At 40.8% G+C, this 13576-nt stretch overlaps 2 protein-coding genes across 3 annotated transcripts; both read left to right on the forward strand.

Annotated features, from left to right (window-relative positions):
* The first annotated feature begins 509 nt into the window (after positions 1–509).
* znf532 (zinc finger protein 532) lies at positions 510–7755 on the forward strand. Of its 2 annotated transcripts, none has more exons than XM_033990249.2 (9): positions 510–1088; positions 2553–4707; positions 4785–4969; positions 5057–5233; positions 5497–5659; positions 6061–6348; positions 6429–6541; positions 6617–6749; positions 6843–7755. In XM_033990249.2, exons 2-9 carry the CDS (start codon positions 2581–2583, stop codon positions 7380–7382), a joined length of 3726 nt encoding a protein of 1241 aa, XP_033846140.1. In that variant the 5' UTR covers positions 510–1088; positions 2553–2580; the 3' UTR covers positions 7383–7755. The 2 variants fall into 2 exon arrangements, with proteins under 2 accessions (XP_033846140.1, XP_055087797.1); XM_055231822.1 differs by having other exon boundaries at positions 516–751; positions 6843–7387.
* Positions 7756–8506: 751 nt separating this feature from the next.
* oacyl (O-acyltransferase like) lies at positions 8507–12509 on the forward strand. Its single transcript, XM_055231674.1, has 15 exons — positions 8507–8670; positions 8904–9037; positions 9100–9178; positions 9254–9389; positions 9466–9644; positions 9722–9910; positions 9988–10090; positions 10171–10272; positions 10354–10519; positions 10602–10681; positions 10754–10864; positions 10925–11045; positions 11136–11322; positions 11466–11608; positions 11712–12509. The coding sequence occupies exons 1-15, from the start codon at positions 8514–8516 to the stop codon at positions 11832–11834; spliced, it is 2010 nt and encodes a 669-aa protein (XP_055087649.1). The 5' UTR covers positions 8507–8513; the 3' UTR covers positions 11835–12509.
* Positions 12510–13576: the final 1067 nt, after the last annotated feature.

Genomic DNA, 13576 nt, shown 5'->3' on the forward strand with positions numbered 1-13576 from the left:
GTGTCTGTGATCATGTGACTACGACAGTGAAAGGTGAGGAACACAGCATCCTCAGCGCCATCTCCTGCTCTGAATCTGCCTCACTTGAGATCAGGGCCTTTTACACAAAAAAGCCTAAATGTCTATTCCGTGTATCAATGTATTTGTGTAGCATATTGAACAAGGCAGACGTAGTTGGTTAGTTCATGCTGATACCAGGGCCAGACAACTGAAAGACAACCGCTGCAGTCAGGTAGGACATTACATATAATATATAAAACCATGTCTTGTTAAATTTGTAGCCTGTTGTAGTTGAAAGTCGAGTTACAAGTTGATATATAATGATGAGCATTATCAGAAATGGCTTTGAAGGCTGAACTCTGTCTTGCTGCGTAATCTTTATTATTTCCTGCTTGTCATTTTCCTTCCCACCTCTGTGCCTTGTCTCCCTTTCTCTCTTCTGTCTCTGCACCAACTGCTGCTGTACAATCCAAAGTGAGAGACCCTCACCCCCTCACACAGACAAAAGGCCTGATTCGCCTGCTGAACACTGCCCCCTTTCTCCATCTGTCCCTTCACACCGGGCTGGTGCTGGTGGCAGGGCTGGAGAGGGAAAGGGCCTGCAGTAAGACTAAAATCTCAGAATGACCCTAAGAAGGACAGAGGGGGAACAGTAAAGGATGTGAAACTGGGGGAAATACTGTAGTGGGAACATGGGGCTTGCACAGGAAGATTCCCTTTTACTGAATGCCTGTGTGGAAAGCTGACAAGGGTATGGCTTCTCTGTTTCTGCATGAAGCTGCATGTTTATGTGTCTTTGTGGCAGCAGGGACCGTGGGTAGCATAGGCACTCAGAGAGGTGTGGATAACTGTTTTATGTGAGACAAGACAGTGGCTAGTGGGTATTTACAGTGCTTTTTCTAAGACAACAGCACTGGAGGTGTAGCTGTAGGGCTGTTAGTATCAAAGTCAGGTTTTTGGCATTTATTGGGTGTTGGGGGCGGGCTGGAGCAGAGTGTGTCTATGTGTGCACTGGGGGGATGTGGCTGAGGAAAAGGCCAAGAGTGAGCTTCAGCCGCCATCATCATGAAGAGAACATCCTCTATTATGTAAGTGAACAACATCTTTATTAGACTGTTTGTTTACTTCGTACGCTCATGTAGACAACTCACCATCCACCTTTTTCTTGTCCCATATCAATAGATCATTTCTTGTGCTTCCTGTGTCCATTATGCTTTTCTATTCTTTTTCTTACAGAGGCCTTATCTAGGAGAAAATACATGTCGGCTTTAGTATGTTGATGACTTATATTACATAAATATAGATACTTACATGTGATACAGAGACAAAAATCCAGTATTTCCTGCAAGGTAGGCTCCTGTCTCCGATTCTAAGGCCGTACTGCAGCAAAGTACTGCTGTAGGCTGGATGACCAGAACCAGCTGAAACCGGTTGGAGGCAGATGGAGGGAAGCAGGAACAATGCCTTCTCTGTGCTCCACTGAGAGATACAGAGGGCTAGTCCAGACTTCTTCTATGGCAGCTCTGTGGTGCTTAGCTTTGGTGCAAAACTCCTTGAAGCCATTGCTACTGTAGCAGTCGCCGTGGTAGCAGCATGGGCATGCTCACAGGAGGAATGGGACTAGAGAGCAGGGAGACGTGGCTGACAGAGTGAATCTGCAGGAGAGCCTTCCTCACACACACACCCACCCACAGGGACACACTCACAAGCACCAGTCCGTCTGATTGTGCTACAGCTGAGAAGGATTCTTACCCAAAGTATAATAATTTAACAGATCAATAGATGAAACCTGAGGCCTTGTTAGGGGAAAAACAGATTTTGCTGAGACAGTGGGGTAGATATTGCTCTTTGAGTCAGAGGAAGTGCCATTCTATGTTGCAGCCTGGATGGAGTAAAGGAAGGAAAGAAAAGTGATGCAATTACCATGTTTCTATTCTACACGTATTTCATTAAATTGCATTTGACACAATGCGCATAAAATATCCTATGTTCTATTATTAAGAGATTAATGTGAACTCAAGAAAAATGTGTCTAAATTGCATAAATTGTGTAAGGTTCTGGTTATATTAGTATTAAAGATCTCTGCAGGTGACATGTCTGTGTCAGTCTATTCATTTTTTTCTTCATGGTCCATATGCTCCCCACAGCTCAGCTGCCATTTTGTCATGCTTCCCTCAACTATTTTCTGCCCAGTATCTCAGCATCCCTGTCTGGAAACCAATGCTGACCTGATTACGTGTGCATGTATTTGCATTTATATATGTGCTATAGCTGCAGCACAAGCCTGGATGACTTCTCATTTTATGATTTTTTTTTCCCCCCATAGATTTAAATGGTGTTATATTTATTAACAGTAAATGACAAAAATAGGTCACAGATAACCTTTGGCATAACCATTTTAAAAAGTGGATAAGTGACAGCTGTTGAAAGGTTGTGACTTGGGGAGTTCAAAACTGCAACATGGGGAGTACCAAAATAGCTCATAGTTTGGCTGTGGTTATTTAAGGTCGAAAAGCTTAATGTGTATTGTATAATGTTTATTTATTTGTTAGGTGAGCTGATGTGAGCAAGAGTAAGATCATGGGAGATATGAAGACTCCAGACTTTGATGATTTATTGGCAGCCTTTGACATCCCTGACATGGTAGATCCCAAAGCTGCTATAGAGTCAGGCCAAGCTGATCATGAGTGTCAACTCAAACCAACAAATTCAGTGACTACACCTCAAGATGAGCCCCAGAGCGCCCAAGATGGGGCAATTAGTGTCATTGTTAAGAACACTCGAAAGAAGGAGAATAAAGGACATACACATTCTGAGCCTCACTCTGCTGTCAGCCAAAAGGGCTGTTTGGCCACTATTCTATCTATAAGCTGTGATCACAACCAAAACAAATGGAGCTCTCCAAATGAGAATGGAACCAAATCACCTCTGTTCAATAAATACAGTCCCATCTCAAGTGCTGAAGAAAATGATGAGGAAGAAGATTGTGGTGACAAATCTGGTAGTCAGTCCCCCAGTGGATCAACCTCTGATGACAATCTAGCAAAAGCAAGTACACAGGGTAATGTAAAACATGATCAAAACAACAACAGCCAAGCAAATACTGATTTCTCCATTTCACTCAAGGACTGTAGATCGCACGAAGAATTAGGAGCGATTCCAAAACCTGAAGAACTAAAACTGCGCAAAAATGATAAGCCCTCAGAACCTTGTTGTTTGTCTAATACCTTCGCAGTAAAAAATAAACTCTCTCATACTCTGTCTCCATGTGAAAAAGCCAAAGCTGTCCATAGTCTCAAAAGGCCTGCTACTGCAAATACTGCAACGTACAATGCTCAAGAAGAGGCAGTTAAACCCATACTTGTTAGTCCTCAAGAAGATGACAGCCCTGAAACTCCTGCAACGCTTGAAAATTCTGAACAGTCTCCACAGTTGCAAACAAAGAGACCAGATAGCCCTTCAATGACCACAAGTGAAGGGAGCAGCAACTGTTCTCCTGCTTCAATCACTGCCAACAACCCAGTGATCCCAAAAGTCCGTATTAAAACTATTAAGACAAAGACTGGACAAATAAAACGCACAGTTACTCCAGTTTCTTCTGAGCATAAGGGCATTCGAAAAGCTGGGATTTTCAAAAGCCAAAACTTTATAGGAACAACCACTGCAATTTTATCTCCTCCAAGACCTTCACTACCAATGACAGAAGTAACAAATTCTGGTGACTTGGTAAATGATGTTCCCAAACACATGACAATGAAGCCTGTCGCGACAGCCTTTTTACCTGCATCAGCCGTTAAAACAGTTGGTTCACAAGTGATCAGTCTTATGCTGGCGGATAACACCACAGTCAAAGCTACAGTGATCCCAGCTTCCTCAATGCCAAGTACAAGTGGGGCACTTCTCAAAGGTGCAAATGGCATTCAACAACAAGCTATCATGGTCCCCTCCTCTAAGGTGGCTACTGCTAAACTTGTGCCAAAGACAGTGCATCTTGGCAACCTCAATCTCTTACCTAGAACTATGACAACATCCTGCTGTGACCTCCAACAAGTCTGCTCTTCCTCACAAACACATCAATCTCACCTCATGTCAAAAAAAGTGTCCAAGGTGCAAGTGTTTGGGAGTTCTCAAAGTTCTCTGGTGGATGCCTTCAACAAACTCCTGGGCAGCATTAACCCTGTTCCCGTGTATGTCCCAGACCTCTCCCCTCCATCAGCGGCCTGTATAACTCTACCATGTCGAGGCTACAGGTGCTTGGAGTGTGGGGATTCTTTTGCCCTGGAGAAAAGCCTGGCGCAGCATTGTGAACGTCGTAGTGTCAGGATTGAGGTGACTTGCAACCACTGTAACAAAAGTCTACTGTTTTACAACAAGTGCAGCCTGCTGTCTCATGCCAGAAGCCACAAAGAAAAAGGTATGGTCATGCAGTGCTCAAACCTCATCCTCAGACCAATCCCAACAGACCAGATGATCATTACCACAAGTCCAGTTGGTACACAGGGTACGGATGCCACTTCCCACTCCACAAGACTAAAAAGAGTGTCACAGACTGCAGCACAATACATGCCATGTTCTGCAAAAGCTGAGTCCTTGGAGGATGAAACATCAAAACAGGACAGGCCAAATCTTAAATGTTGGGAATGCAATGAAATATTTGAGGATGTCCACTCTCTAGCAGTTCACTACAAACAGGAGTCCAGTAGCCAGGTGTGTGGGTATTGTAGCTAGTTGATGTAGTTGATGTTGTAATTGCCAAATTTAATCATGACAGTCGTATTTTACAGAAAACCTGCTCTATCTGCCAAATGATTCTACCAAATCAATGCAGCTTTCTGTCGCACCAGAGAATTCACCAACATAAATCTCCATATGTGTGTCCTGAGTGTGGAGCTATGTTTCAATCAGTCCAACTTCAGTCGCATCATGTCAACAGAACCTGTCTGCACTACACAAGGAGGAGCGGCTACAGGTGAGCTCATTTACTTCATACAAACCCAAGCAAGTCGGGTAATAAAAATGTATCAGAATAATATTAATAACACCTGTCTTTTCATAGATGTGTCCACTGCAGCGTGATCTCTACTGACGCTTCCACTCTCAAGTCCCACATCCAAAGCTCTCACTGTGAGATCTTCTATAAATGTCCTATCTGTCCAATGGCCTTCAAGTCAGCTCCTGGGACACACTCTCATGCATATACACAGCATCCAGGAGTGAAAGCAGGCGAGCCCAAGTAAGTTTGTTGTATATTGGCAAAACACAATTGTCTATGATCAAATTTGTGAGTTAGATAGTGTAATGGAATACCCATGTCTAATGCATTCTTTGAGAAATAGATTGTGTCATCAATAGAAGGATTTGGAGACTTTAGACATGGTAGCTTGGGTTTCTTGATTGTTTTTCCAGGTGTCAACCTTTAAATGGCCAAGATGGCGTCACCTTACAAATGAGAGTTTTCATAGCAGAGTCTTTTAATGGATTTCTGTTGTATTTCAGGCTGATCTACAAATGTGCCATGTGTGACACTGTATTCACTCTACAGTCTCTACTCTACACACATTTGGAACAACATGTCAATACTCACAAAGTACCTGTTTTCAAATGCCCCGACTGCTCCATGTACTACGCACAAAAACAACTCATGCTGGATCACATTACGGTACGTTGTTTTTATATATTATGCCCAAACATTTGTTACATATTCCAAGTGTGTAATTCAGTTTAGTTGTTTAAAATATCTGCTGTCTATGTTTGGGATAATACATAATGTTAGTACTGGCAATATGACAAAAAATCAATCCATTTTTTTTTACTCATAGATCAATAATATATATATTTTTTAATTATTTTTGGTCTTATCAAAAATAAAAAGCTTTCAATATAAATTTCCAAAACATAAACAATACCACCTTTTTATAATTACCATTTAGAAATAAAGAAAAATAATATGTCTTCCTTTTACTGACAGAGGATTACTGTGCACAGCCTCATAAAACATGTAGGTTTACATTGTTCTACCATGATTTGTTATAGCTTAAATAATTTCTGCTTTTTTGTCAGGCCACTCATGGTACTCTGAAGACAGCTGAGGGTCCATCAAGTCTCAGCCTCCCTCTCATCACTAGATCCACCAACTCCAACAGCTCCAGTGCCAACACCAACCACAACAAAGACAGTGCAAATGAAAAGTGCCACAGCAGACCTGACAAGTATCTGCTGGCAAAGAAAGCAAGCAGCAGCCAAAAAGAGCTGAAAAATACAAGTACTGGATACACGTGTGGGGAGTGCAACATGGTCTTTACTTCCAAGGAGACATATGTGGGACACGTGCGCAAAAAGCACGGAAAGGTGGAAGTTTTAAGTCACACATTAAAGACGTCTTGTAAACAAAGTGAAATGTACTCAGTGGCATTATTTATTCTTTTCAGATATTAAAAAAACACCCGTGTCATCACTGTGAGAAGTCCTTTTGTTCTATGCACAGTCTCTGTCGACATAATCGTCTCAAACACAAGGGGCTGCACAAAGATCTCCCCTGCCCGTGAGTTCACAATTGTCACATTTACATTTATGTATTGGTGAAAACAATAATGTAATGTTTTGTTATTTGTTATAGACAATGTCCACCTCTAAGTCAACCTTTTATTAAAAGAGCTGTGTTGGACCAACATGCTCAGCTGAATCATGGTGATCAAGAACAGAAAACTGTCCATACTAGTGTCACAGGGACAGAGTCTGATAAGGAAATGGTACTCTAGCTATTATAATTACCAATAATACCAGTAGTATATAACTTTACAACAAAGATAACACAAGGCCTTGTTGTGTACTGTTTCTCACAGACAAGTCCAAAGCGGAGGTCAGAAGAATATGAGGGGTCTCCGGATGTTAATAACAGAAGCTCTGATTCACAGCCTTTGAAGAAGCTCAAAGTAAATATCCTAAAAGTTCATAAATGTGCCGTCTGTGGCTTTAACACAGAGAACATGACTACTTTCCACGAGCACATCCCTCGGCACAAGTTTGATGGCTCTTCATACCAGTGTAAGGAGTGTGGACTCTGCTACACTTCCCCTTGCTCCTTGTCCAGACACCTGTTTATCGTTCACCGAGTGAAGGAGCCACGTGGGCTCGGCCACAGACAGGGCAGAGGGGACGAGAGCCAGAGAGAGAACCAGCTCAACAGTGCAGACGAGAATGACGACGGTACACCAAACACCAGATGTAAAGTGTGCAGTCGGGAATTTGAAACTGAGGGGATTTTGAACACTCACATGAGGACACATGGGATGGCTTTCATTAAAGCAAAAGCGAACAGAGAAGCGATGAATACTGACCAAAAGCAATACAGCGCCCATGATATAAACAAAACTCTGGTGTAAATAACAGGCAGCCACATAAACATGTATGTACATGTCCACATATATCCTACACGGTTTAGACAAACTGTTCAGATAGAATTTTACTGTATTTAATCTTGTCATATTTTTTTACATTTTTATTTTAATTGCCTTTAGCTTTGTCTAGAGTTAGATAGTTTGGGGGTACTGTGGCCTATACTGACATATACATATTGTAACAATGTGTTTAATCTGTAATATGCAGAGTTTTAATGCTGCTATGTCCAATGAATGTATTGTATCACAGACGTTTTGTAAAGTTCCCAATCAATGTAAACTTTAATGTAGGACCTACGTTGTTGTTCTCCTTAAGAGTTTAACAAATCAACAAATCAATAAACAACTGGATGTCGACAATAAGGAGCAATTAATATATAAGCTCATTTTAACATTCCCACAATGCAATGCAACTCACTAGTTCAGAGTCAAATTTGTCATAACCACTGATCTACTGTTCTGTGCTTAAACAGCATGAATATTTAGAATGTAATTACAAATGAACGCACACACACATGCACACTACACACATACACACACCCCCCCCCTACACACACACACACACACACACCCCCACTCACACCCACAGACACGCACAGACACACAAATACACACAGACAAACACACACACACAGTGGAAAAAAATAAATGTGTTAATATGAATTAAAATATGTGCCAAATATAGTGTCAAACTAATCATAAATCATGTCTCAAAATGACTACAAAACTACAATTTGCTCATCTCCAAATCCAAATGCAGAAAAGAAAACCTGTTTTTTTTTTTGGCTCCTCAAATTATTCCCTTAAATTTGTATCAAGAGCATAAAGACAATACCGTATTTCTCCCAACTGATCGTGACATTCATCACTGTGCTGAGGTGGTGAAGTACCACCTGAACAAAGTGGCTTCACTATCATTTAGCTCCATCTAGTGGCGCATCACTCACACTACATATTCACTGCCAGATACTGTTCATTCTGGAAAGTGACATTCATGTTTGAAACTCAATCCTGCTGCTCACACCAAGATAAAATCCCAATTTCACGCTTCCATCCTAATGATGACAGTGCTATATAAAAGGCTGCTATCGGCGAGGTGGAGTAGCCAGTGTTAAAATGAAAGCCTGTTTGGTGGTTCTGTTCATTTTATTACGCTCATATGGAGGCCTGGGCATGACACAAGGCTTGGCACTGTCTCAAAGGTGTCTTATGGATACAAACAGTTTTCTATCTGAAATGAACATGGAGCATCCAAAAGAATATGCTGTTCGCAGTTAAGTATCAAATTATTCAATACTCCTCTCAAGGACAAAAATATATATATATTTTTTTATATTTAATTGAGTTTATTAACATCACAACTGCATATGGAACAATGATTAAGTGGCTCTACTTAGCAGAAGGTTTTTGTGAGCCAGTACAGTAACTTGATTTATGTGAAGAGAAAGTTTTATTATTTCATCGAATGTAATTAGAAACAATTTTACTGTGCTATGTTTTAATCAGTGTATGATGCCTTTGGAAAAATGGGAAGCAATGTGGAGGGTGGTAACACGGATCAGCCTGGCCTGTTGAAGCTGTGCCAGTCTGCTCAGGCTCCAACGTTTGCTGGACAGTACTGCCAAGTGTTCCTCCGACAGGTAACATATTACAAACATGTGTTATTATATTTGTATAAGATGCACTAACCTTTTTTCAACAGGGATCAATTGAGTATTTTGTGGGAATATGTGTCCCTGACAGTTGCACAGAAGAAGATGTCCAGTTGCTGGTGCTGCAAGGTCAGTCAATGAAAAGTGTTTCTTGAGTTGTTAACACTTTACATTGGATTAAACAGGATGTTTTCTTTTTAACAGACATGTTGAAGTTTGGGCGTGCCTCTCTTCTCGCTCCCTTTCCTTCTATTCTGGTGAATGACTCGACTCAAGAGGTGCTCCTGATCCACTGTGTGCCTGACACAGTCGCCCCAAACATGTTAGAGGTCACCTGCCTGTGAGTAGACCATATATTACAAAACACAAAATGTTCTTGTGGAGTCTTAAATAATAATAAACAAAATGCCGTTTAGGTTTGTGTGTTGCATGATGGTAGCCATTCCTCTGGCAGCCAGTCTGTTCACAGCTATCACAACATGGCAGCGGAGCAGAGAGGTCAGCCCAGCAGAACAGTCATCCAGTTTAAAGACTGGCCTAGGCCTTTATGGAACCATGACAAGTTCCACAAACAGTTCCAGTGGTCCAAATACACGTATAAACCTCTTTGCTGTATAATCATCACATTTTAAAAATGCATATCCAAAAATGAGATGATATTGTTTTCCACAGACACATTTCCTCTACAAAGTGGGTCCCTCATAGAGGCCTTTTCCCTACAGACAACGACCCAGGGAGTGTTGAGCACCTCCTCCTCTATCGCAGGAAGAGCCTATCCATCTCTACATGGCATCCGCGTCCTTAGTCTGCTTTGGATCATGTGTGGCCACTCTGCACAGTACCCCATAATCGCCAGCATTGGTTAGAAACAAAGCCCTGTCAACTTCAGAAGAAAACCCCAAAGCTTTGATAATCAACTTTTCCCCTTTTCCTTCCAGATAATTATAAGAATTGGAAGAAAGCTTTTGAAAGCAGTCCTTTGTATGTGTTTAGTCTCAGTGGACCTGTCTTTCTGGCAGTGGACACATTTCTGTTATTGGGGTGAGACTGAAAATACTACATTAAACATGTCATTTAGATATATTCCAGTAAAATATGATTATAATGTTTTCTTTTTGCAGAGGTCTGCTAAGTGCCAGGTCTCTGCTGAGCTCCATCCAAAGGGCAGATGACACACTAAGCCTCAGTGTTGTGATCCACTACCTCTTCAGCAGAATCAAAAGGTCTGCCACATAGTCCACTGTAATTTTCTCTCTAATATTTTACAGAAAAACAGGTCAAAACACTTGTATCTCTGACCCTAGGATCCAGCCCCTGCATATCTTCATTACATGCCTCACTATTGGTCTTATGTCAGTTGTTCACTGGGGGCCATACTGGTTTCCATTTGTAAACACAATAATGGACTGTAAGTCGTACTGGTGGGCTAACTTACTACTGGTCAGCAACCTCTTGCCTGTTCATGAGATTGTAAGTGTGAGATACATATTCTATATGGATAATTCTATTATAAGTACACACATACCTGTACATCTGAGTGTGTCCTCTGCAGTGTGTTCCATGGACATGGTACCTCTCCCTGGACTTTCAGTGCTACACAACCACTCCGCTGCTGGTCTTCCTGTACAGACTGTAAGTTAGTAGGATTAGAAACTTTGTCTTAAATAAGACAATATTTTAATCGAACATTAATTTGCTCATTAGAAACAAAAGTGTGTTTGGAGTAGTGGCAGGTGGGCTCCTGCTGGCGACAACTGTGACCAGTTCAGTAACAACTGCACTTTGGCATCTTCCAGTTTTTCACACAAAAATAATGTAAGTAAAGAAAGTATTAAGAAATGTATATTTTTATATGAACATTTTTCTTGCTTTCAGGACATCTGAAAACTACGTATTTTATTATTTAAGGCCATACACAAGATATGGGCCGTTTTTGATAGGAATTATGACAGGAATCTTTCTGACAACTAAAAAAGGTCCATTTCTAAATCAAAAGGTGTGTATATTTCTGGATTGCAGTTGACTGTGAAATAAAATGATAAAAAAACAATAACATGTATGATTAAGTATGCTGAAAATACTTCAGTGGAAAGCAGTAGTTGGCTGGCTCTGCTGTCTTAGTGGCTTGGCTCTGTTGGTTGGACTGGCGTACGTCCTGAGAGAGGCCCCTTCTCACCCCTCTGTACCACATGCTCTTTACCAAGGACTGCACAGGCCTCTGTGGGCACTGGCTATCACCTGGATCATACTGGCCTGTGAGGGGGGCTATGGAGGTGAGCAGGGGCACTACTTATGTGACATTTAAACATTGTGAACAATAGGTAAAAACACACATGGGTAATACAGATGAAATGACCAGAAAACAAAAACACCAACAGTATAATATTTACATTATTATTTCCTGTTTCTCTTCAAGGTTTTGTAAATAATTTTCTATCATCACATTTTTGGATGCCATTTTCCAATATTAGCTTTGCATGCTACCTGACGCATCCCGTCTTCATCATCATCTACATCGGCTTACAGGAAACACCAATCCACTACTCAGACATTAATTTTGTAAGTGTAATTGATAACTACGTTTGTAAGTAATTAATTGAAATGAGCACTGCTGCTTTCAGATGATTGGTCACTTTGGCTCAGTGTGTCTGTTCTTTTCCAGATGTACCTGTTTCTTTCCAATGCGGTGCTTACTCTGATGGCTGCTTCTGTATTATGTGTGCTGGTAGAAAAACCATATGTTCTTTTGAAGACCATAAATACACGGAAACAAGAAACAACTTAATCCCAAACTATAATCTTTTGTAATCTATTGAGCTATTACAAGTTAAGGACGCACTGATATGATACTTGTATCAAATATCAGCGCCAATACTGAAAAATTACTTGGATTGGGTATCAGAGTATCAGGGTATCAGGCATCGGTTCATGTGGGCCTTTAATTTTGGCCCAAAATGTGTTGTGGTTATTTTAAGAATAAATTAACAGTCACATAGCACAACTGGATCTCTTGTGTAATAACTTAACTGTGTTTTAAGGAAATAAGTGCCATGTTCTGTCCTTTCGTGGGTATCAGTTAATATCGGGTATCGGCAGATACATAAAATAAAAGTATCGATGTCTGTGTAATCCCTCATTCGTCCAGGTCTGATCCATAGTAAAAGCTGAAGTTAAATCTGTCAACTGGACAAAAAGTTGTAGGAGTAAAGACGTTTCACTGCTGAGATTTCAGATACAAGGCAGTGTCCACCAGTAACCAGAACCAGAACTGAAGAAGCCGCTTGGATGAGCAGTGAAATGTCTTCACTCTTACAACTTTTTGTCCAGTTGACAGATTTAACTTTGGCTTTTACTATAAAAGTATCGATGTTGGTATCGGGACTGAAAAAGCTCGATCGGGTGTCCCTATTACAAATGACTGGACAAAGCAACAGTGTGAAATAAAAAGTTACATATCTTGGAGAATTTGTTGTTAATGACATCCATCATAACTAACAGGGAGAAAAAAAATTAATGGCAGTGAGTCTGAAATTGCAAGTGACTTTGACTCAGTCCATGAGGCGTGACAAAGGTTTTGAGTGTCTGATGACGCACAAAGATATCATGACAAGTCCATTGTGCTACATGTAACGGCTCCGACGACTCAAAGTGAGATTCAATCAAATGCAATGAACCCAAAATGTTCAGCTTCCAAAACAATGTTACACAAATATACTACTCATATAAGATATATATAAAATCCCAAAATGTCACAAGCAAAATACTGATATGAACCTATGATTCAGAGTCGGTCCCCTCAGAAGTTTGACCAACAGATAAACATCCGTGTTACACAGTGTGTCATTGAATCATAATGTAATTGAATGCTTCCCTTGGGCATACATAACTCTCTATGTGTCATCCACACAAACAGTTGTAATGACGCACGCATTTTCCTGCATTCAGCCCTGCCCCCTGCTCGGACTTGCACTGGATGAGGCAGACTGAGCAACAACATGGAGTAAAAATATATCTTTGGTAAGATGACACTTTTCTCTCCATGACAACGTGGTTCTGCATACCCGTGTAAAATCCAAGAGCCTAAAAACAACATGCTCAAGATGGCACAATATATCTTAGACTGCCAGAGTATTTCCAAATGTGTGATCATGTGAGATTAAATACATATCCACCTTGATCTTAAAAACACCTCACATAAAAACGTTTTAGGTTATTAAGCTCAATTATCTATCAGTTTAACCCGTTTAATGAGCCCCTTTAGTGAAACACACGTAACGCCACATACAAATGTAAACAAAGAAGGTAGCAAATGTTTTTAAAACCATAAACAAATCAAGATATACACTGTCAAGCATAAACAACTTGTGTGAATAGTCCCAGAATACCCTCCTTGTTGCTCAGTAAATTCACAAGACACCGCAAGGAACAGGTGTAAGGGCAGAAAGTGTTACATAACAATGACACAGGAAGTCAAAGGACGCGACCTCTCTTCTCCTGAGCAAAGCTGACCCCTGTATGTAGTGTTGA

This window comes from Periophthalmus magnuspinnatus, chromosome 23 (assembly GCF_009829125.3).
Source record: "Periophthalmus magnuspinnatus isolate fPerMag1 chromosome 23, fPerMag1.2.pri, whole genome shotgun sequence".
NCBI lineage: Eukaryota > Metazoa > Chordata > Actinopteri > Gobiiformes > Gobiidae > Periophthalmus > Periophthalmus magnuspinnatus.